General features: G+C 49.2%; 1 protein-coding gene across 8 annotated transcripts in view; it reads right to left on the reverse strand.

Annotated features, from left to right (window-relative positions):
* The window catches only part of CEP63 (centrosomal protein 63), a 180,874-nt gene that overhangs the window by 57,604 nt on the left and 100,303 nt on the right, over positions 1-22,967 (reverse strand). For all 8 annotated transcript variants that reach the window (XR_008891004.1, XM_056564396.1, XM_056564393.1 and 5 more), the window contains 4 exons: positions 22,553-22,750; positions 13,216-13,302; positions 12,907-13,025; positions 11,822-12,050 (listed from right to left, as the gene is read on the reverse strand). Coding sequence is in view for 7 of the 8 variants with exons in the window: in XM_056564396.1 (XP_056420371.1) it covers positions 11,822-12,050; positions 12,907-13,025; positions 13,216-13,302; positions 22,553-22,750 (633 nt within the window). In the remaining variant the exon portion in view is untranslated. The remainder of the gene's footprint in view (positions 1-11,821; positions 12,051-12,906; positions 13,026-13,215; positions 13,303-22,552; positions 22,751-22,967) is intronic.

Below are 22,967 nucleotides of genomic sequence, written 5' to 3' on the forward strand. Positions count from 1 at the left end.
AAGGATACGGGATGAGATGTCTGATCACGGGGGTCCTGCTGCTGGGGACTCCCACATTCTCCAGCCCGGCAGCAGCGGCATCCAGGACATGGAAGCTTGGAGCTTCCGTGTTCCTGACGTCGTGCCGCGCCCTCTCTTTTCATGTCTATGGAAGGGGCAGCTGTAGTCGCCAGTCATCCGGCACGGAGCAGAGTTTGCTCCGTGCACCGGATGACTGGGGTGCCGCAGCGGAGATCGCGGGGGTCCCCAGCAGCGGGACCCCACGATCAGACATCTTACGCCCTATCCTTTGGATAGGGGATAAGATGTTTTCCCGGCAGAGTACCCCTTTATTTGTAATAATGCATTTTAAGTATTATGTTTAGGTTGCAAGAATTAGTAGCTTAAGAATAATTTTAGCTCTCCATGTAGCATATGTACAAACATTAGCAAAACAAAACACAAAACAATATTTGTAGATCACGTAGAGGAATAATTATAGGATCCACAATAAAAAACGCCACTTCTTACTTTGTTGCTCCGCCTCAGATTTTATAATGCCTGAATTCCTTGAGGCCTCGAATTTAGAGGTAATAAATGATATTCTCGGCTTTTATGATGCCTGAATTCTTTGAAGCCTTGAACTCATGGGTAATAAACAATACTCTACATATATCCAGGTGCTTCCAACTTTGTTGCAGAGCAGTGAGAGATCAGCTTTGCAGGATGGAGCCTTGTTATGAACCAATTATTTTTTAAAATTTAAACAAACTTTCACTCAAATTGAGATCTGAGTAATAAAGATGCAATAAAAAATCTATACCGTATTTATCGGGGTATACCACGCACTGGCCTATAACACGCACCCTCATTTTAACAAGGATATTTGGGTAAAAAAAGTTTTTTACCTAAATATCCTTGGTAAAATGAGGGTACGTGTGTGTGCATGTGTATACCCCGATACACTGTTTCTGACCCCGCAGAAGCCTCCAGGAAAGGCAGGGGGAGAGAAGCCGTCGCTGCCCGCTTCTCTGCCCCTGCCTTTCCTGGGGTCTAGAGCCCTGCTGCCACCGCTTCTCTCCCCCAGGCTATCGGCGCCGCTGCCCCATTGCCTCCCCCATCCCCGGTTTTATGATTACCTGTTGCCGCGGTCGGGTCCGCGCTGCTTCTGGCTCCGGTCTGCGGTGCTTCTGGCTCCGGTGTGGCGTCTATGCGTCGTTGCTATGCGCTGCGAGGCGCAATGACGAGTGGCGCGATGTCACTCGTCATTGGGCCTCGCAGCGCATAGCAACGACGCATAGACGCCACACAGGAGCCAGAAGCACCGCGGACCCCGGCAACAGGTAATCATAAAACCGGGGATGGGGGAGGCAATGGGGCAGTGGCGCCGATAGCCAGGGGGAGAGAAGCGGCGGCAGCAGGGCTCTAGACCACAGGAAAGGCAGGTGGAAAGAAACGGGGCAGCGACGGCCTCTCTCTCCCCCTGCCTTTCCTGGGGGCTTCTGCGGGGTCAGAAAAACCGGGGGGGATGGGGGAGGTAATGGGGCAGCGGCGCCGGCAGTCTCTGGACCCCAGGATAGGCAGGGGCAGAGAAGCCGGCAGCAGCGACGGTCTCTGGACCTGCAAAAGCCGCTGCAGTTCATGGATTTAAATCCAGATAGACTTTAGGCTAAAAATTTTAGCCTAAAAAATGTGTGTTATACGCCGATAAATATGGTATATATTTGACCATCCTCTACATGTTGGGGATTCTATCATTTCTGCCAGGGGTTGTAAAATCTAGTATTTTTGTAATATATCTTGATTATATTTTTCCCCCTATTTTTCAGTGTAGAAAAAAGGAGATTATTTAACACTTACCGTAAAATCTCTTTCTCGAAGGATCCATTGGGGGACACAGACCGTGGGTGTATGCTGCTGTCTCTAGGAGATGTGACACTATGGCAACAAAAACAGTTGGCTCCTCCCAGCAAGATACACCCGCCTTCAGGCTCTGAGCTAATCAGTTTAAGTTCCAGAGCAATAGGAGGAGACCAACAGGTCAAAGAAAAACCCAAAACTGTCCGAGAACCAGAAGAAAAAACATAACTGAACACACCCTCGGACAGAGAACCAAAGAAAATCCCAAAAGGGTGGGAGCTGTGTCCCCCAATGGATCCTTCGAGAAAGAGATTTTACGGTAAGTGTTAAAAAATCTCCTTTTCTCTAACGGCTCCATTGGGGGACACAGACTGTGGGACGTACCAAAGCTGTCCCTTGGGTGGGCAGATAAGCAGTCAGGCAGACGGCCGTTCCACTGCCGCCTGCAACACTTTACAGCCCAGAATAGCAACAGACAATGCGAAGGTAAGAACTCGGTAGAACCTCGAGAAAGTCTGCAAAGATGACCAGGTAGCCGCCTTGCAAATCTGCGAGGCCGAGGCTCTATTCTGGAGATCCCAGGATACCCCAAAAGAACGGGTAGAGTGAGCCACAACCCTGAAAGGAGGAATCTTCCCCTTACAGCGATAGGCCTCCGAAATGGCAGACCAAATCCACCGAGAAATGGTGGCCTTGGAAGCAGGTTGTCCCTTGCGACGACCTTCCGTAAGGACGAAAAAAGGAATCACACTGACGAAAGGAAGAAGTGATGGAGAGATAAGACCGAACAGCCAGAACTACATCCAGCTTGTGTAGTAAGCGCTCCCTAGGATGAGAAGGAGCCGGGCAAAAGGAGGGATCTGGCCGGAAAACGACCTGGTCTTGGTGGATCACCAGAAACGGAGAACGGCAGGAGAGAGCTGCCAATTCAGACACCCTCCGGGTGGAGGTGATAGCAACAAGAAACGCCACTTTCCAAGATAGGAGTCGGAGAGACACCTCACTCAGAACCAAATTCAAGTCCCAAGGGGGAGAAGGTGAGGGAGAGAAGGTGACCGCTAAGGAGGAAAGGCGTGCGCCACTCCTTGCAGGAAGGTCTGGACAAGAGGATTAGAAGCCAGGGGCCTCTGGAAAGAACAGTAAGGGCCGAAACCTGACCTTTAAAGGGGTACTCCACCCCTAGACATCTTATCCCCTATCCAAAGGATAGGGGATAAGATGTCAGTATGCCACGGTCCCGCTGCGGCACTGCGCTATCATTACAGCACAGAGCGAACTCGCTCTGTGCGTAATGACGGGCGATACAGGGGACGGAGCCGCGTGACATCATGGCTCCGCCCCTCGTGACATCACGGCCCGTCCCCTTAATGCAAGTCTATGGCAGGGGGCGTGACAACCGCCATGGCCCCTCCCATAGACTTGTATTGAAAGGGGCGGGCCGTGACGTCACAAGGGGCGGAGCCGTGACGTAACGATGCTCCGGCCCCTGTATTGCGTGTCATTACGTGCAGAGCGAACTCACTCTGTGCTGTAATGATAGCGCAGTGCCGCAGCGGGGATCCCGGGGCTCCCCAGCAGCGGGACCGCGGCGTACTGACATCTTATCCCCTATCCTTTGGATAGGGGATAAGATGTCTAGGGGCGGAGTACCCCTTTAAGGGAACTGAGAGACAACCCCAGTTCCAACCCCGACTGCAAAAAAAGAGAAGACGGAGAACCGAGAAGGTCACCGGGGAGAAGTTCTGAGCTTCACACCAACGAAAATAAGACCGCCCAGTACGGTGGTAAATTCCTGCGGAGGAGAGCTTACTAGCCTTGAGCATGGTGTGAATGACAAGAGAACCCGCGGCCCTCAAAACCGCAGTCTCAACCGCCACGCCGTCAGATGCAGCGACTGTAAATTGGGGTAGCAAAGAGGGCCCTGAGAGAGAGTAGATCCGGGTGGAGCGGAAGGCGCAGAGGAGCGTCGTCCCGGAGCCTGACTACGTCGGCGTAACACAAGCTTCGGGGCCAAACTGGAGCTATCAGAATGGCGGGGACGTCCCCTGTTTTGAGCTTCCTCAGAACCCTGGGAAGGAGAGCAAGGAGAGAAAACCGAGAGGACAGAGGAAACCCACTCCAAGGAATCCCAATGGCAGCCACGGCTAGAGCCAGGGTATCCTGGGACCTTGACACAAATGAAAGAATCTTCAGATTGTGCCGGACACGAAAGGGTCTCCGTCTAGAATGCCCCAGAGGATGTGGGTCTGCGCGAAGGCTACTGGATGTAGAGACCGCTCGCTGGGGTCGGCTGAGGAAGTCCGCTTTCCAGTGAGCACACCTGGAAGGAAACCGCCGAAAAAGGCCGGAAACATACGTTCCATCCAGAGGAGACTCTTTGACACCTCGACAACGCTGCCGAACTGCGAGCGCCGCCACGCAGACTGATGTCGAGGCGTTGTCCGACTGGATGCGGGCAGAAGATGGGACTCCCCATGAAGAAGACAAGAAGAATTGCCCCCAGGTCCGGAAGTGTATTGGAAGAAGGGCTACCCGGAGAGGCCAGAGGTCCTGAACCGACCAATCCCTGAACATGCTGCCCCAGCCCGACAGAGTGGCAGCAGTCATGACTACCTGCCCGAGTAGGGAAGGAATGGTTACCCCTGAAGAAGAAGGGGGGAACGGAGCCACCAGAGCAGAGACTCACGGATCCGACGAGGGAGAGCAACCTTGCGACCGAGAAACAGAGGAGATCTGTCCCATAGAGAGAACCGCCAGTTGAAGGGGACAATAATGAAAACTGGGGAAAGGGCACAGTCTCCATGGCCGCTACCAGCCGACCCAAGACTTCCATACAATTTTGTATGGAAACCGGGGCCGTGGCCCGAAGAGAGCGGACACCAGACAGGAGTGTCAGACAGTTGTACGGCAGAAGACAAATCCGGAAAGGGACCGCGGAAGTGAGGTCCCAGAAGATCAGAGACTGGGTGGGAGAGAGGAATGACTCGTCTCGGCTGAACATCCACCCGAAGCGATTAGGGTCTGGAGTGTAAGACCCACAGTCCCTAGAGTTTAGACTCTGATGAGAGCCTTGATGAGAAGGTCGTCCACGTAAGGAATCACCGAGACTCTGCACGATCACAACAGGACTATCACTGGTGCAGGGATCGAGGCGAAGACCCAATGAGCAGAGGCCCCAAAGGCATAGGCTACGAGATACAAGGAAAAAGCCCCTCCGGAACCGGAAGGCAAAGGAACCGCAGATGGCCGGGAAATATAGGAATATGAAGGTAGGCATCCTTGATGTCCACCGAGGAAGAAACTCCTCTTGTGCCCTGGATGCCAAGGAAGTGGCAGCGAAGATGGCGGTGAGACGCTTGAGGCCCAGAAGCGGCCGTACAGAACCGCCTTCCAGGGAGACCACAAAAAAAGGCCCCGCAAATATTCCCCTGTAGGATCGGAGACAATGACTCCCTGGGCAGGGACTAGAGGGTCAGCTGAAACTGCTTCGCGGAGGAGGAGACCGTGGTGTTCGGGACTTCCTGAATGTGTGTGGTCCCGATGTCTCGAAAACGTAAGAGATGACCTCCCACCCGAGAAAAAACCTGCGGGTGGAGGCTGCACTCCATGTGGAAGTGGGATTGCGGTTACCCGATTCGGTCAGAACGGTTGGTGTCCGACTTCCAAGGCGAACGCGCCCGGAACGAGGGGGACCTCTAGTCCCGCGAAGGTGCCTGCCGAGATCCCTTATTGGGGCCAAAGATCCGAAAGGAAGAGGACTTCCCCTGTGAATAAAAGCAAGCCTTATGCTGAGACAACAAGTAACTTTTACCCCCCGGCGCCACAGAGATAATCTCAAGAAGGCGCTTGTCAAAGAGACGGGTACTAGTAAAAGGCAACTCTGTAAGAGACCCTTTTGGAGGCGGCATCCACATCCCACGCCCAAAGCCACATGGAGCAGCAGAGGGCCGCTAGGGGACCCACAGCAAAGGCAGCATCGCGGACTGACTGCATGGAAGCAGTGCACAGAATTCCCCAGCATTGGAGAACCAAGCAAGATAGACCCTCCGGGGGAAATCCCGCCAAGATACCCAGACTGACTTGTGGGCACCAGAACAATAGGGCCTCCGAGCCTGCTGCGTCCAAGGCACACTCCGCCAAGGACTCCACCGTCTGATCCGTCGAGTCCTTGAAGGCAGCTGCCTCTACCAGCGGCCGTATAGTAGCCTAGAGAGCCAGGAAATTGGTGGAACCATTGAGAAAGGGGAAACCACCTGAGAGGCAAGGTCCTTGGCGAATGGGTAACGCACTTGAACCCTCTTCATTCCCGTAACCTCTTGTCCGGATGCTTGCATGCAGATTCTAGAAGGATGTGAAGTTCAGCGTGAGAGCTGAATCCTTGAGGTGCTGGTTAAGCACGATGAAAGAATACTTCAGGAGTAAAGTCAGAAGATCCTGGGTTCTCTAAGTGAAGGGTGTCTCTTTTGGCCGCAACCAATGAGTGCACCGTTTCAACCATATCTGAGCGATCCTCTTAGTCAGATGCCGATTCGGAAACCTGATCCGCCAGTTCTCCAGGCGAAAGTGAACGCATGGAGGCAGCCCTGGAGGGGGGCAACCCTGACCAGGTACGCGGCTCTGGCAGGGCAGAGCGGCGATTCCGTAAAGGTCCTCTGGAGGAGCGACGTCAGTGACCAGATGACACGGGGAGGCGAGACCCACGGAGGGACGCCCACATCTACCTGGAGACTCAATGAAAAAGTCAGACAAACACCCCTAGTACGCTTCGAGAGAGAGCATTAGGCTTGTGTAAAAGAGGAGCGGGACCCGCCAGAGGGTCGGCGCAGGACAGACCTCTTCCAAGTAGACACCTAGTCACGTGAGGCCTCAGCCACCACAAGGGGGACTTGAGTCAATTCAGCCATAAACTGGGATAGGAAGAAACCCCAGGCTGAAGGGGTGGCCGAATCCACCGGAATTGTAACATCCAGGGAAACTGGGGGATCTGGGGGAGCAGTGGAGCAGGCAGAGTCATTGTAGGAATATGTTATTGTGACAAAATAGAGACTAGCAGTCTAGTTGTCAGTATAGAGGGCGGGCAGAATAGCGTCCCCTATGGCAGGAAAAGAGTTAACCCCTGAGAGGGGCGTTCCCAGAGCAGGGGCACTGCCGATCGGCCCCCGCCACAAGACATGCGCGCGCAGCACTGATTGGAGGGCAATGCATGCCACCAGAAGCTCCGGCGGCCCTGTGGGCGGAGTTACCATGCCCCGGCCGTCGATAAGAACCAGAGTAATGGTGCCCGCCCCATGCCTCGAGCGCACATGCAGCCGAGGTGAAGGAAGACGGCGCTTCAAGCGCCCGACAGTACAAATCCCCACACACACTGCGAGAGAGCGCGCCCGAGAGTTCCGGCCCCTAGGGGCTGAGCTTAGTGCAAGTCGGGGACGAAGGAGTAATGGCGCCCGCACCCTGTCCCGAGCGCATATGTAAGAACATACGCGCTCGGGGGAAGTAAGCAGGCGGCAGAAAGACCGTCAGGAGCTGCCGGAGAAAATGAAAGTAAGCCAGCGCTCCGTGCGCTCGGCTAGAAAAAAGCGCCGCGGCTGTCAGCCGCAGATAAGGCGCAGCGGCACAGCCGCATAGTAAAACACAGTCTCACACAGAGCCCTTACATACAGTGTAATAAAACACAGTGTATTGGAACTAAACCAAAAAAGGGAGGGAAAAATGCAAATTGGACATAATGTCACACCAAACTCAAAAAATGGTCTGGGCAAAATTATTGACATCCTTTTAAAATTGTGGAAAAATAAAGATTGTTTCAAGCATGTGATGCTCCTTTAAACTCAACTGGGGCAAGAAACAGGTGTGGGCAATATAAAAATCACACCTGAAAGCAGATAAAAAGGAGAGAAGTTCACTTAGTCTTTGCATTGTGTGTCTGTGTGTGCCACACTAAGCATGGACAACAGAAAAAGGAGAAGAGAACTCCAGAGATCTAGATTTGCCTTTGTCCACAGTGTGCAACATTATCAAGAAGTTTGCAACCCATGGCACTGTAACTAATCTCCCTGGGCATGGACGGAAGAGAAAAATGGATGAAAGGTGTCTATGCAGGATAGTCCGGATGGTGGATAAGCAGCCCCAAACAAGTTCCAAAGATATTCAAGCTGTCCTGCAGGCTCAAGGAGCATCAGTGTCAGTGTGGACTATCCGTCGACATTTACATGAAATGAAACGCTATGGCAGGAGACCCAGGAGGACCACACTGCTGACACAGAGACATATAAAAAGCAAGACTACATTTTGCCAAAATGAACTTGAGTAAGCCAAATTCCTTCGGGTAAAATGTCTTGTGCACAGATGAGACTAAGATAGAGCTTTTTGATAAAGCACATCATTCTACTGTTTACCGAAAAAAGAATGAGGCCTACAAAGAAAAGAACACAGTACCTACAGTGAAATATATTGGAGGTTCAATGATGTTTTGGGGTTGTTTTGCTGCCTCTGGCACTGGGTGCCTTGAATGTGTGCAAGGCATCATGGAATCTGAGGATTACCAACAGATTATGGATCGCACTGTACAGCCCAGTGTCAGAAAGCTGGGTTTGCGTCCGAGATCTTGGGTCTTCAAGCAGGACAATGACCCCAAACATACGTCAAAAAGCACCCAGAAATGGATGGCAACAAAGCACTGGAGAGTTCTGAAGTGGCAGCAATGAGTCCAGATCTAAATCCCATTGAACACCTGTGGAGAGATCTTAAAATTGCTGTTGGAAAAGGTGCCCTTCCAATAAGAGTCCTGGAGCAGTTTGCAAAGGAAGAGTGGTTCAACATTCTGGCTGAGAGGTGCAAGAAGCTTATTGATGGTTATAGGAAGCGACTGATTTCAGTTATTTTTTCCAAAGGGTGTGCAACCAAATATTAAGTTAAGGGTGCCAATAATTTTGTTCAGCCCATTTTTGGAATTTGGTGTGACAGTATGTCCAATTTGCTTTTTTTCCTCTCTTTTTTTGTTTAGTTCCAATACACACAAAGGGAATAAACGTGAGTATAGCAAAACATGTGCTACTGCAATCCTTTTCTGTGACAAATACTTCATTTTCTTGAAAAATTTCAGGGGTGCCAACATTTACGACCATGACTGTATATCTGCTTTTAAACACATAAAAATCTACATGATTCCATAGACTACCCCTGATGAAGGAAGCAGGTTTGTAACATCACACTGTTAAGTACAGCTTGGACGTATGCAGAGTATGGAGTACACTTCTAGACAAGGAGTCTCCGATTTATTTTAGTTTTTTTCAGTTTTTTGGATTCTGCATAACAGAAGATTGTATTCACTCATCATCACTGGAGGACCATCAGGAAGTACAGGCTGTCGGAAAGTGATGATATGAGTCGGGGTAGTTACACTTCACTTGTTCTCTAGGTAGTATTATCTTTAAAGGAGAACTACAGGATTGAAAAATGTTTCCCCTATCCTAAGGATAGGGGATAAGATTCAGATCGCGGGGGGGTCCGATCGCTGGGGCCCCCCACGATCTCCCGTACGGGGCTGCGGCTCTTTGCATAGAGAGTGCGTGTCGACCACCGCACGAGGCGGCGGCTGACACGCGCCCTCCATTTACTGCTATGGGAGAGCCGAAGAGCTGCCTTCGGCAATTTCCTGCTCTCCCATGTATGGAGGAGGCGTGTCGGCCGCTGCTTCGTGCGGTGGTCAACACGCCCTCTCTAACCAGAGAGCCGGGGCCCCGTACGGGAGACCTTAGGATAAGGGATACATTTTTCAATCCCGTAGTTCTCCTTTAATACTCCTAAAGTAGTGTCAGTAGGAGTGCTTCTTTCTGTATGTGAATAGGCAGGCCCACAGCCACTCTGGGTCTTCTTGTACTACAACAAACTGTGAGCAAATAATTTTACGCCGTTTGGCTATAGATGCCATTGGAAGATTTATATTACCGCATTATAATGGAGGGAAGCGCAATAAGCCAATCATGCTGCTACAGATAGGTGTCAGTGTCTGTGGCACTGTATGTTAAACATGGTCTCAAGTTATCTATGTGTACGTATTGTAACCTGAGGGACCAATGTGCCTGTTTCACCATGCGCTCACTGGACCATGTTAGGAAGTACATGTACTGGAGAATTCCACAGCCTGCGGCGGTGTGGGAGAAAAAGGACACTTCTCTGGCGTTTGCTGGATGTAGGTCCGTAATTAAGATTTCAGACTTCAGAGTGGTGGAGGTAAAACAGCGTTTTTATTTGAACAAATTGGGGTGACAACACGTTTCAAGGGGACGGCTCCCCTCTTCATCAGGTCACCTGATGAAGCAGGGAGCCATCCCCTCGAAACACGGTCACCCCAATTTGTTCAAATAAAAGCGGCAGAGAAGTGTCCTTTTTCTCCCACACTGCCGCAGGCTGTGGAATTCCCCAGTTCTACGACCGTCCCAGGAATCCAGGGTTCGGACGGACACGGGCTGCTGCTGCTATCCATGCCCGCCCCCTCAGGTGATTTTCGGTGTTGTTGTGCTCGGAGAGCAACACTATAAGGTGAGCAGTTTCTTTGCACACTACATATTCTTGTTAACCCCTTAAGGGCCAGGGGTTTTTCCGTTTTTGCACTTTCATTTTTTCCTCCTTACCTTAAAAAAATCATAACTCTTTCAATTTTGCACCTAAAAATCCATATGATGGCTTAATTTTTTGTGCCACCAATTCTCCTTTGTAATGACATCAGTCATTTTATCCAAAAATCTAAGGCGAAATGGAAAAAAAAAATAATTGAGAGACAAAATTGAAGAAAAAAAACGCCATTTTGTAACTTTTGGTGGCTTCTGTTTCTATGCAATAAATTTTTCGGTAAAAATGACACCTTATCTTTATTCTGTAGGTCCATACGATTAAAATGATACCCTACTTATATAGGTTTGATTTTGTCGTACTTCTGAAAAAAATCATAACTACATGCAGGAAAATGTATACGTTTAAAATTGTCATCTTCTGGCCCCTATAACTTTTTATTTTTCAGTGTATGAGGTGGTATGAGGGGTCATTTTTTTGCGCCGTGATCTGAAGTTTTTAGCGGTACCATTTTTGTATTGACCGGACTTGTTGATCGCTTTTTATTCATTTTTCATTATATAAAAAGTGACCAAAAATACACTATTTTGGACTTTGGAATTTTTTTGCGCGCACGCCATTGACTGTGCGGTTTAATTAATGATATATTTTTATAATTCTGACATTTCCGCACCCGGCAATACCACATATGTTTATTTTTATTTACACAGGTTTTTTTTTTAAATGGGAAAAGGGGGGTCATTCAAACTTTTATTAGGGGAGATGTTAAATGATCTTTATTCACTTTTTTTTTTGCAATGTTATAGCTCCCATAGGGACCTATAACACTGCACTCACTGATATTTTACATTGATCACTGGTTTCTCATAGGAAACCAGTGATCAATGATTCTGCCGCTTGACTGCTCATGCCTGGATCTCAGGCACTGAGCAGTCATTCGGCGATCGGACACCAGGAGGCAAGGTAGGAGACCCTCCTCGTGTCCCACAGCTGTTCGGGATGCCGCGATTTCGCCGCGGACATCCCAAACAGCCCCCTGAGCTAGCCGGCAGTGATTTACTTTCACTTTAGACGCAGCGTTCAACTTTGTATGCCGCATCTAAAGGGTTAATAGCACGCGGCACAGCGATCATTGCTGCGCGCTATTATCCATGGGTCCCGGACGTTGTTAGAGGCCGGTCCCGACCCGCTATGACTCGGGGCTACGTTGTGGCCCCGCGTTATAGAAAGGGAAAGGACTCAGGACGTACCGGTACGTCCTTGGTCCTTAAGTGGTTAATACCAGTTAAAGGCACAGGGTGTACCGATATTTGTCTTGTAAGGAAGTACATGTAAGCAATGATAAAAAAAAAAACAGGAACCTTCCCAACAGTAAAGGTTACATCTTCCCCACTGCGAACTGAAGTTTCACCTGTGGCTCTTGGTGGGAATCTTCAGCATGTCCATCATCACTCTTGTCCACTTCAGAAGACACTGAATCCAGAGAACTTGTCCTTACTAAACCTTGCAGAGCAGAGGCAGCTTCCTGTGCTGAGGGTGGTGTTTGCCTAAGCTCCTCATATCGTTGGGACATTTCATTCAGACGCTCATTGAGTGCCTTCAACTCCTCCTCATGTCTGCTTAACAGTTCTTGTGTTCTCCTATGGAATTGCATTAACATTATAAACACCATTTGGTGGACAGAACATTTTTTTCAGATGTAGAAGGAACAGAAAAATTATATTCCCGTATATTTCATAATGGAGGTGAAATGTAATTATTATTTAAAAAAAAAAAAAAAAAAGCCATTTTAAATATTAAACATATTACCCCCCTTTTGGACCAAGCTTCAGGACCACACACCTTGGTATTTAAGCTTTTACTTTCAAATAAATTTTGGGCACCATGAACACACCAAACTGTGGTTACACAACAAGCTGTGATAAATTCTGTGCTCCGACACCTTTCTTTTATAACCAGCAGTAACTTTTTCTACAATTTGTGCTACAGCAGCTCATCTCTGGGATTGTACCAGATGGGCTTGTCTATGCTCTTTACACACATCAGCATCTGGAGCAAATATCAATAGAAAACCTCTCCTGCTCTGGACAGTTCCTGACACAGACAGTGGTGTCAGCAGAGAGCACTGTGGTCAGACTGGAAAGAACTACACAACTTCCTCTTTGTATACAGCAGCTAATAAGTACTGGATAGAAGTAATTTACAAATCTGTTTAACTTACTGGCACCAGTTCATTAGGAAAAAAAAAATGTTTACCACCGGAGTACCCCTTTAAGTAAACTGCATTATACATCTATCTTGGATGTGTTCGGCATGCCAACCACCTCCATCCTCCAAAAGCATCTATCTAGTGACAGATGTGAGTCCCAGAGCAGGGACCTGTATCTGTCAGATACTTATGGATATGCCATAAATATCCAGATAGGAAAACCCTTTTAAGTCCCAAAATAGGCCAGTCCCCAAAGGGTTAACAGGAGAGCAAGCCGATGTCCTTACCGTTCCACTGCGCTATGGATATCCGACTGTCTGGTGTGCAGGACAAGCTCCAGATTTCTCCTCGCCTGTGACAATTCTTTCTGTAGTCTATGATTTTCACATTCCAGGTTGTCTAAAGCCTGACAATGTAAATAACAGAGGGCAAAATGAATGAAATGCAAACAATGAAGAGCAAGGCTTTAAAAGGCCAAAGTCAATTCTATCCTAGGTTTACAACATTGAGTAGCAAACAAAAGAATAGATAACGTTTATACACGACTTGTGTATACATATGATGAGTACTAATGCACCATAGTCTTTCCATCTTACCAGCCGCACATCTGGTTCTTGTTTCTCCAACATCTTAGTCAGTTGCCGGTTTTCTTCTCGTAATGTTTCTAGGGCTGCTAGTGAAACCTTAACAAGGAATAAAATATAATTCTTTAGTGGACAGAAATAAAATTAGGTCATATATAAATATACAGAAAAGACAGAATTTTTTTAGCCAAGAGTATCATATAAAGGACACCTCTATCATAAAGATAAGGTTACAAATTTACAAGGGAAATAACCTGCAAACCTAATAAAAAGTCTTCATCAGCCCAATGCCGCCAATCAGATCAACCCCTAAAAACAACCCTGTGAAAGTAACCGAATATAAAACCACAGACCTTCTGTTTGTGGCTTCAATCTTATGGTCTGTAACTTATTCATTATTTTATTACTTGATACATTGTAATATCACTTGTTAAAAGGGGTACTCCAGTGAAAACCTTTTTTTTTTTTTTTAAATCAACTGGTGCCAAAAAGTTAAACAGATTTGTAAATTACTTCTATTAAAAAATCTTAATCCTTCCTGTACTTAGCTGCTGAATACTACAGTGGAAATTATTTTCCGTTTGAAACACAGAGCTCTCTGCTGACATCATGACTACAATGCTCTCTGCTGACATCTCTGTCCATTTTAGGAACTGCCCAGAGTAAAAGGAAATCCCCATAGCAAACATATGCGGTTCTGGACAGTTCCGAAAATGGACAGAGATGTCAGCAGAGAGCACTGTGCTCATGATGTCAGCAGACAGCTCTGTGTTTCAAAAAGAAAATCATTTCTGCTGTAGTATTCAGCAGCTAATAAGTACAGGAAGGATTAAGATTTTTTAATAGAAGTAATTTACAAATCTGTTTAACTTTCTGGCACCAGTTGATTTAAAAAAAAAAAAAAAAGTTTTTCACCGGCGTACCCCTTTAACCCCTTAAGGACTCAGGGTTTTTCCGTTTTTGCACTTTCGTTTTTTCCTCCTTACCTTTTAAAAATCATAACCCTTTCAATTTTCCACCTAAAAATCCATATTATGACTTAATCGAAAAAAAAACGCTGAGAGCTGCAGAAAACTACACAGACCATCAGCTCCTGCACTTATATCCTGAGTAAGCTGCAGGGAGGGGCTGCCTTAAAAGAGCTGAGCAGGTCACATGCTTTGGGAGCAGTGAATATAGATGAGAGGCATGTGTACCTCAGCCAAATGGAAAATACATACACTGCAGACTGAAGCACGGCTCTCTACGAGCTGAGGAGATGTTAGAGTGTGACACCGCAAAGTGAGGTGTCAGGCCCAAAATGGAAGCTGAACTCAGCTAGGTAGTGCCCGACAGTTATCATGTGTGCTAGGAACTACTGGATTTCCTGCCTAGGAGAACAGGGTTTGTGCAAAGATTACACCTGTACATTAGAAAGATATACAACTTTAACAAATGCCGCTATATATAGGTCAATTCATTTGGCTGGTGTCCTCCTTTAATACAAATACTAGTTTGTCAGCAGATAAAAGTTATATTGAAGTGAGCAGGAGAGAACAAGTGAGCTTGCAATTGGAAAAACATACACTATAATCAGGCCAATCATCTATAAAAGGGCTTCTCCATTTGTGAGGTACAGAGTGTGAATATGCAGAGAAAGATGAAAGATAGATTATTAAAGGAGTAGTCCAGTAGTGAACAAGTGGTGAACAACTTATCCCCTATCCTAAGGATAGGGGATAAGTTGCAGATCGCGGGGGGTCCGACCGCTGGGGCCCCCCGCGATCTCCCCGGCAGCCTGCGCGAAGGGGGCATGTCGACTCCCGCACGAAGCGGCGGCCGACAAGCCCCCTCAATACAACTCTATGGCAGAGCCGGAGCGCTGCCTTCGGCAATCTCCGGCTCTGCCATAGCGATGTATTAAGGGGGCGTGTCAGCCGCCGCTTCGTGCGGGGGTCGACACCCGATATCTGGCCGGAGAGCCTGGCCCCCATACAGAGAGATGGCAGGGGGCCCCAGCGATAGGGGATAAGTTTTTCACCACTGGACTACCCCTTTAAAAAAATTTGGCCACTATATTCTGGCTGGTGAGGCCACAACGTAATAAGCACAAGAATCTCTGGTCTATACTAAAGATTTCAAAATTATTTATTGTTTTCGATGTGGAACATGGTCATTTAGATATTTTGTATTCTTAGTCACAGCTTGTTCTGTGACTTCTATAGACTTTGTTGAAGAGAACCACTAACAAGCATGGCCAGCTCTGCACTGAAGTGTATGGATAAGGGTGTGTTCACACTGAGCAAATCAAGAGGAATTCACACTGAAAAATTTATGTGCGGAAAAAAAAAATTTCGCGCGGAAATGGGGGAGAAAGAAGTGAAGGGTTTTTCAGCCATTTCCGCGAAAATTCCGAGTGAAAACGATGTCAGGCGGAATTTTTTTTTACCACTGACTTTATTGATTTCTGCTAGTGGATTCCACTTGAAGAATGAACATGTTCTTTCTTCAAGTGGAAAGGAATTTCCGATGTGTGAATAGGACAGCAGAAAAAACATTAAAGGCGTTTTCCAGGAAATAAACTTTTTTTTATATATCAACTGGCTCCAGAAAGTTAAATATTTGTAAATTACTTCTATAAAAAAAAATCTTAATCCTTTCAGTACTTATGAGCTTCTGAAGTTAAGGTTGTTCTTTTCTGTCTAAGTGCTCTCTTAAGACGTGTCTCGGGAACCGCCCATTTTAGAAGAGGTTTGCTATGGGGATTTGCTTCTAAACTGGGCGGTTCCTGAGACACGTGTCATCAGAGAGCACTTAGACAGAAAAGAACAACCTTAACTTCAGAAGCTCATAAGTACTGAAAGGATTAAGATTTTTTAACAGAAGTAGTTTTCAAATCTGTTTAACTTTCTGGAGCCAGTTGATATATAAAAAAAAAGTTTTTTCCTGGATAACCCCTTTAAAGTCAATGGGCAGAAATGATGTGCATTACTGTGAAGCGGAGAATTCAAGAGGAATTACTCGAGTAAATTCCTCTTGAATTACTCAGTGTGAACGCACCCTAATGCCACAAAGGAAACTGGGATACACTGGTCATAGGGCCTGCACATATCAGGAGCTTACAACCTATCCTCTGGATAGATATATATATATATATATATATATATATACACACACACACACACACACACACACACACACACACACACACACACACATATATATGTACAGATCCGAGAGAAAAAAGGAAAAAAGGTGGCTGCAGCACTAATAAATGCAAAAGTAGGCAGTTTGTTTAAGCATGCTTAACCTTGCTATCAGCAACCAGGGCCTGCGGCTAATATCCAACATCGCAGATCGGGCTGATGTCCGGTATTAACCTTTAAGAGGGCGTGATCAGAGTTGATCGAGGCGTCTAAAACGGGAGAATACACTGCCGGTTAGCTATGCGGAGCTGTTCGGGACCGCCGCGGTGAAATTGCGGCATCCCCAACAGCTGAGAGGACAGCGGGAGGCATCTTCCCAGCTGTCCGAGAAATCCAGGCAGGAGCAATAAAGTGCAGAAAACAATGATCAATGCATTCCTATGGCAATGCATTGAACAATGCCTGCAATCAGTGTATGCAGTGATATAGCCCCTATGGGGGCTATAATACTGCATACAATTTTTTTTTAAAGTTAATAAATGTGATTTAACCCCTTCCCTAATAAAAATTAGAATATCCCTCCTTTTCCCATTTAAAAAAAATTTAAATGAAAATAAAAACAAACATATGTGGTATCGCTGCGTGCGTAAATGTCCAAACCATAAAAATATATTGTTAATTAAACCGCACTGTCAATGGCGTACACGCAAAAAAATATTCCAAAGTCCAAAATAGAGTATTTTTGGTCATTTATTATACCATAAAAAAATGGAATAAAAAGAGATCAAAAGGTCCGATCAAAAAAAAATAAAAAAAAATGGTACGGGTAAAAACTTCAGATCACGGCGCAAAAAATGAGCCCTCATACCGCCCCGTTCGTGGAAAAATCTCCTTTTCTCGGTAAGCTCAATTGGGGGACACAGGAACCGTGGGACGTACCAAAGCAGTCCCCAGGGTGGGAAAAACCCAATCAACCTGGAATCAAGCGGACGGTAAAACCACTGCTGCCTGCAAAACCTTACGCCCCAAACTGGCGTCGGCGGATGCAGAAGTGTGCACTTGGTAGAATTTGGTGAATGTGTGCACTGAAGACCAAGTGGCCGCCTTACACACCTGTAGGGCAGAAGCCCTGTTGAAGACCGCCCAAGAGGCCCCCACAGAGCGAGTGGAGTGAGCCGTAACCCGGAAGGGGGGATTCTTCCCCTTGGAACGATACGCTTCAGAAATGGCGGACCGGATCCACCTGGAGATGGTAGCCTTAGAAGCTGGCAAATACTTGCAGCGGCCCTCCGGAAGGACGAACAGCGAATCAGACCGTCGGAAGGAAGATGTTGCCGAAAGGTAAACCCGCAAAGCTCTGACCACAACTTGTCCAGATGAAGAATCAGGAAGGGAGGTTGACAAGAGAGAGCTGCCAATTCCGACACCCTGCGGATGGAGGTCACTGCAACCAGGAAGGACACCTTCCAAGACAGGAAACAAAGGGAAATGTCCCGGAGAAGTTCGAACGGGACGGACTGCAAGGCACTCAGGACTAAGTTCAGATCCCAAGGGGGAGGAGGAGACCTGTAAGGAGGATTCTCATGAGCCACCCCCTGAAGGAAGGTGCGAACCGAAGAGTCGGAAGCCAGAGGCCGCTGAAAAATAATAGACAGTGCCGACACTTGACCTTTGAGGGAACTAAGAGCCAAACGCGTCTCAAGGCCCGACTGCAAGAACGCCAGAAGGTTAGGCAGAGAAAAACGAATTGGAGAAAGAGAGCGCGCCTCACACCACCAAAAGTAGGCCCGCCAAGTCCTGTGATAAATCCTGGCCGTGGACAGCTTAAGCGCCCTGAGCATGGTGCGAATAACCCTGGAACCCTGAAAAACCCTGGAACCCTGAAAAACCACAGGCCTTCAACTGACACGCTGTCAAGCGTAGTGGCAGAGAATTGGGGTGGCAAAGTGGGCCCTGAGAGAGGAGATCGAGGAGATCCGGCAGCCGAAAGGGGACGTCTGCCATGAGCCGAACCACGTCGGCGTACCAAGAGCGTCGGGGCCAATCCGGAGCCACCAGAATTGCAGAGACACCTTCCGCCTTGAGTTTTCTCAGCACGCGGGGCAGAAGAGGAAGTGGCAGGCCAGAAAAGGGAGAGTGAAGCGCAACCAGGGAACGATGAGAGCGTCCGCGGCCAGAGCCAGAGGAGCTCGGGACTTTGCCACGAAGGCCGGAACCTGTCGGTTCAGGCGGGACGCGAAGAGGTCCACGTCCGGAATCCCCCAGCGATCGCAGATGGACGCGAACACCTCCGGGTGAAGGGACCACTCCCCGGGGTCGGGAGAGGAGCGACTTAGAAAGTCCAATTCCCAATTTTCCACCCCCGGGATGTGAATTGCTGATATGGCGGGTACCAGATGCTCCGCCCAGACCAAGATCTTGGACACCTCGGCCATGGCAGCGCGGCTGCGAGTTCCCCCTTGACGGTTGACATATGCCACCAGCGTGGCGTTGTCCATCTAAATGCGGACCGGGTGGCCCCGGAGAAGGGACTCCCAGTGCAGGAGACAAAAGGAAGATGGCCCGGATCTCCAGGACATTGATGGGAAGACGGGTTTCCTGAGGGGAACAGCGGCCCTGGACCGTCCGGTCCAGAAGGACGCCCCCAGCCGAGGAGACGCACGTCCGTCGTCAAGACCAGCCAGGCCAAGGGAAGGAATGAGCGACCGCCCAGGAGGTGAGGAGAGCGGAGCCACCGATGAAGCACCTGGCGAGTCGAGGAGGCGGATCCGATGATCCAAGGACAGGGGAGATCCGTCCCAGAGAGACAGAATGGTCCACTGGAGCGGGCGGTAACGAAACTGCACGAACGGAACTGCCACCATGGCCGCCACCATCCTGCCCAGCACCATCATGCAGGAGCCAATGTGCACTGGATGTGGGCGTCTCAAAAGCGGACACCGGACAGAAGGGCACTCCGCTTGTCCGGCGGGAGGAAAACCCGGGCTCTCCCGGTATCAAACCGAAGGCCCAGAAAAACAAGAGACTGGGAGGGAGAAAGATTGGATTTCTCCTAGTTTACCAGCCACCCGAACCTGGTCAGAGTCTGCAGGGTGATATGAAGACTCTCCTTGTTCTGGGCCAGGGAAGGGGCGTTGACAAGCAGGTCGTCCAGATAAGGAAGGACAGACACCTCTCGGGAGCGAAGGATGGCCATGACAGCCACCAGGACCTTGGTAAAGACCCTTGGGGGCTGTGGCCAGGCCGAAAGGCAGAGTGACCCTCCGGGACGGCAAACCGTAGAAACCGTTGGTGTGGAGGAAAAATCGGAATGTGGAGATAAGCATCCCGAATGTCCATGGAAGACAGGAATTCGCCCTAGTCCATGGACGCAACAATTGAGCGCAGGGACTAAATCCGAAAATGACGAAGGTGAAGGTGTCGATTGAGGAGTTTTAGGTCCAAAATCGGACGGACCGTTCCCCCTTTTTTGGGAACAACGAAGAGGTTTGAATAAAAACCCAGGAAATGTTCCTGAGGAGGAACAGGCACAATGACACGTTGCTCCAGCAGAGTGCAAATGGTAGAGCAAAAGCCTGCAGCCAGGAAGGGCGAAAGAGGAGGTCGGAACCGAAAAAAAACGAGCCCGGGGAAGAGAATCGAACTCGATTCGGTAACCGTCGGAGACGACGCCCCAAACCCAGGAATCTTGGACATGTGCTAACCAGACATCCCAAAAGAGGGACAAGCGGCTGCCCACCCGAGGGAGAGCCTCGGGTGGGGGCGCCCCTTCAGGCTGAGGTAGGTTTGAGAGTTCCCAACTTCAGGGGAAACCGGCTGGAATGGCCTTCCTGCTTCCAGGAGGGGCGAGGCTTGAAGGACGGGGCTTGCTGAGCTTGTGAGGAACCCGACTTGTCCTGGCGCCCGGGGCCCTGGGAGCAAAAGGACCGAAAGGAAGCGGTCTTGCAGAATCCCCTGCGAGCAGCAGGACGGCACGCCTTATTCTGGGGAAGCAAGGAAGCACATAGGGAGGAAGCAAGGCAGACCCAACCGCCTCGAAAGCATACTTCGCCAGGTTTTCGACCCGCTTGTTCGTGGGATCTTTAAAGGAAGCGGCATCCGCCAGCGGCAGGGTGGTGGATTTTGATAAACAAGAGACTGGGGGGTCCACCAATGGCGTAAGAGTCCATTTAGAGAAAAGATCCTGAGAAAACAGACACAGAGTCTTCAACCGTTTAGTGCCTTGGAAGCGCTTCTCCGGAAGCTTCCAGGCGGTCTCTAGAAGATCATCAAACTCCTTATGGGCACTGAAGACCTTGGGGGAGCGATGAGTACATGTAAAGGAAACTCCAGGAGCAGGGTCCGAAGTTTAAGGGTCCTGTAGATGGAAGGAGTCTTTGACAGCTGACACCAAGCTGTCCACCAAGTCCGACATGGATGACAGCTCTTCAGAATCCGATAGCGCAGCTGAGTCCGACTCCACCAGTTCCCCTGGAGACTGGGAACGGGCAGTGGAAGCTCCGGATCTAGGTGACACAAATCTGGCAGGGTGGGCCGGGGATCGGGAGCGGCCCCTAGGAGAACAACCACGCGACCGAGGACGCTGCCTAGCAGGAGAGGACCTGGAGCGCGAGCGGCGGGAAGACCTGTGCTCGGGAGAGGAGTCAGAATAAATTACCCTGGGACGCCTGTGAGAGCGCCGACGGTCCGAAGACGCCATACTTGACTCCCGAGGAGGACGCAAGGAGGACTGCTTTAAGGCTGTAGCCACCTCCCTGGAAACCTGCGCCAGATCAGAAATCGTTTGGGAGAGAGAAGCCACCCAAACCGGGGCAGGGTCAAGGGCCACGTGCTCCGGGGGGCTATCCTGAGTGGGGGGATTAGGGAGGGAGGAAGAGCAGGCAGAACAGGTGGGTTTAGCCAAACCCCCCCCGGCATTTTTACTTTACACCCCGTGCAAGCATAGTAAGTGACCGAAGCGGAGACCGCCTGTCTGAGGGAAGGTTCAAAGCTGGGGGCGGACATTGCAAAAATATACAGAGAAGTCAGCTACCCAGAGATAGAAAGAAATGGAACAAGCTCACCCAGGTTCCTGTGTCTTGCAGTCCCTGAAGTCTTGCCAGGAGCGCAGGGACAGTATCCAGAAGCCCGAGGTTCAGGTTGCTGCCGCAGATATGGAGCGGCTGAAGGCTGGAGGGAGACTCACAGGAGCAGAGTGCAGCAGATTGAGGGAGAAAGCGGTGCTGGACTCCGGAGCTGAGGCGAAACATGTGATCCCCGGCGGAGGGGAGGGGACTGATGATCCCTCCAGCACCAGGAGAGGCTGAACGGTGTCCCCGAGCGCTGACACAGGCCTCCCTGTGCGTGCGCTGTGCGGGGATAGGACGCGCGTGTAGCGCGAGGATAAGGGGACTCCCAAGAACCCGCAGGTAAGAAATAGCCGGCAGCGGTCCCCAGCAGGAGAGATAGCTGCCGGGACAAGGTATGCTGCAGTATCGGACGCATAGGGCGCCCCTGTAGGTGCCCCTGTCTAATAAAACACTCAGCTGCCGCAACAGCAGCAGGACCACTAAAGTGCCCCCTACACCCAGACCCCTAATAAAAACTGCCAACCCCATTCCCTGTGTAACCCCCGAGAGGCCACTTTAGAGAAGAAGGGAGAAGGGGTGGGGTCACATACTTACCTAAGGTGCAGATATACTTACCTTAAAGTATGCGAAGGGTGCCTCACTTCAACCATGCAAAATCAAAAATGCAAAAACTGAAAAACGCTTGGTTCTTAAGGGGCTAATAATGGACTGAAACCACCTACTTTTGCATTAAGTGCTGCAGTCGCCTTTGTTCCAGGATCTGCATTTGGGACTATGACCAGGGCTGTCAGGACTGTGTGCACCACCCCACTTCTGCAACTTGATGTTCGTGCTGCTCTTCCCATTGTTTGAGATATTATGAGTTGTAGTTTTGCAACAACTGGAGACACAATGTTTGGAAAACAGTGAGTTATGGTTTACCTTTAAGCCCCTCTGTAAGGTAACACTGTGCATATTCTGTACTTGCCATTGTTGTGTCCATTCCCAGACCTGCTGCAAAGTCCTGCTCAGAATTGTACACAGCACTAATTGTAAAATGTGTGTCTAAAAGATGTGGTACAGCGCACTACAACACACAGTAAAAAGATACTATACTTTTTGCCTGTATGAATGCCCTTATTATACCTGGATGACCTTATAAATATTTGAACTTACTTTATGCTCAGATGCTTCTCTATCCGCTCTCTCTCTCTCAGTCTGAAGCTTCCGCTCCCAGTCTTTGGCATTACAGCTGTAGGAAGCAATGCCAATGTCTTTCTGGTGCAGTTCCTGTGTCAATTGAGAGATCTCCTTCTTCATCCCATCCAGAACACTGCTATAGGAAAGTTCAGCCTGGGTTAGATGGCTCTTTAGCTGCAGGAAGATTAACAAGCAAAGTATTACAGATTCTAAAGCTGGCCATACATATTACATGAAAGCTGTCTTTGGAGGAACTAACCAACCATCTACTGTATGTGGGGGTCATGCCCCCTCCCATAGACTTGCATTGAGAGGGCGAGGCGTGACATCAAGAGGGGCAGGGCTAGGACGTCACAAGCTCCCGGCGCCGGCTCCAGCGTTCGGAACAGTT

Source organism: Hyla sarda, chromosome 3, assembly GCF_029499605.1.
Source record: "Hyla sarda isolate aHylSar1 chromosome 3, aHylSar1.hap1, whole genome shotgun sequence".
NCBI lineage: Eukaryota > Metazoa > Chordata > Amphibia > Anura > Hylidae > Hyla > Hyla sarda.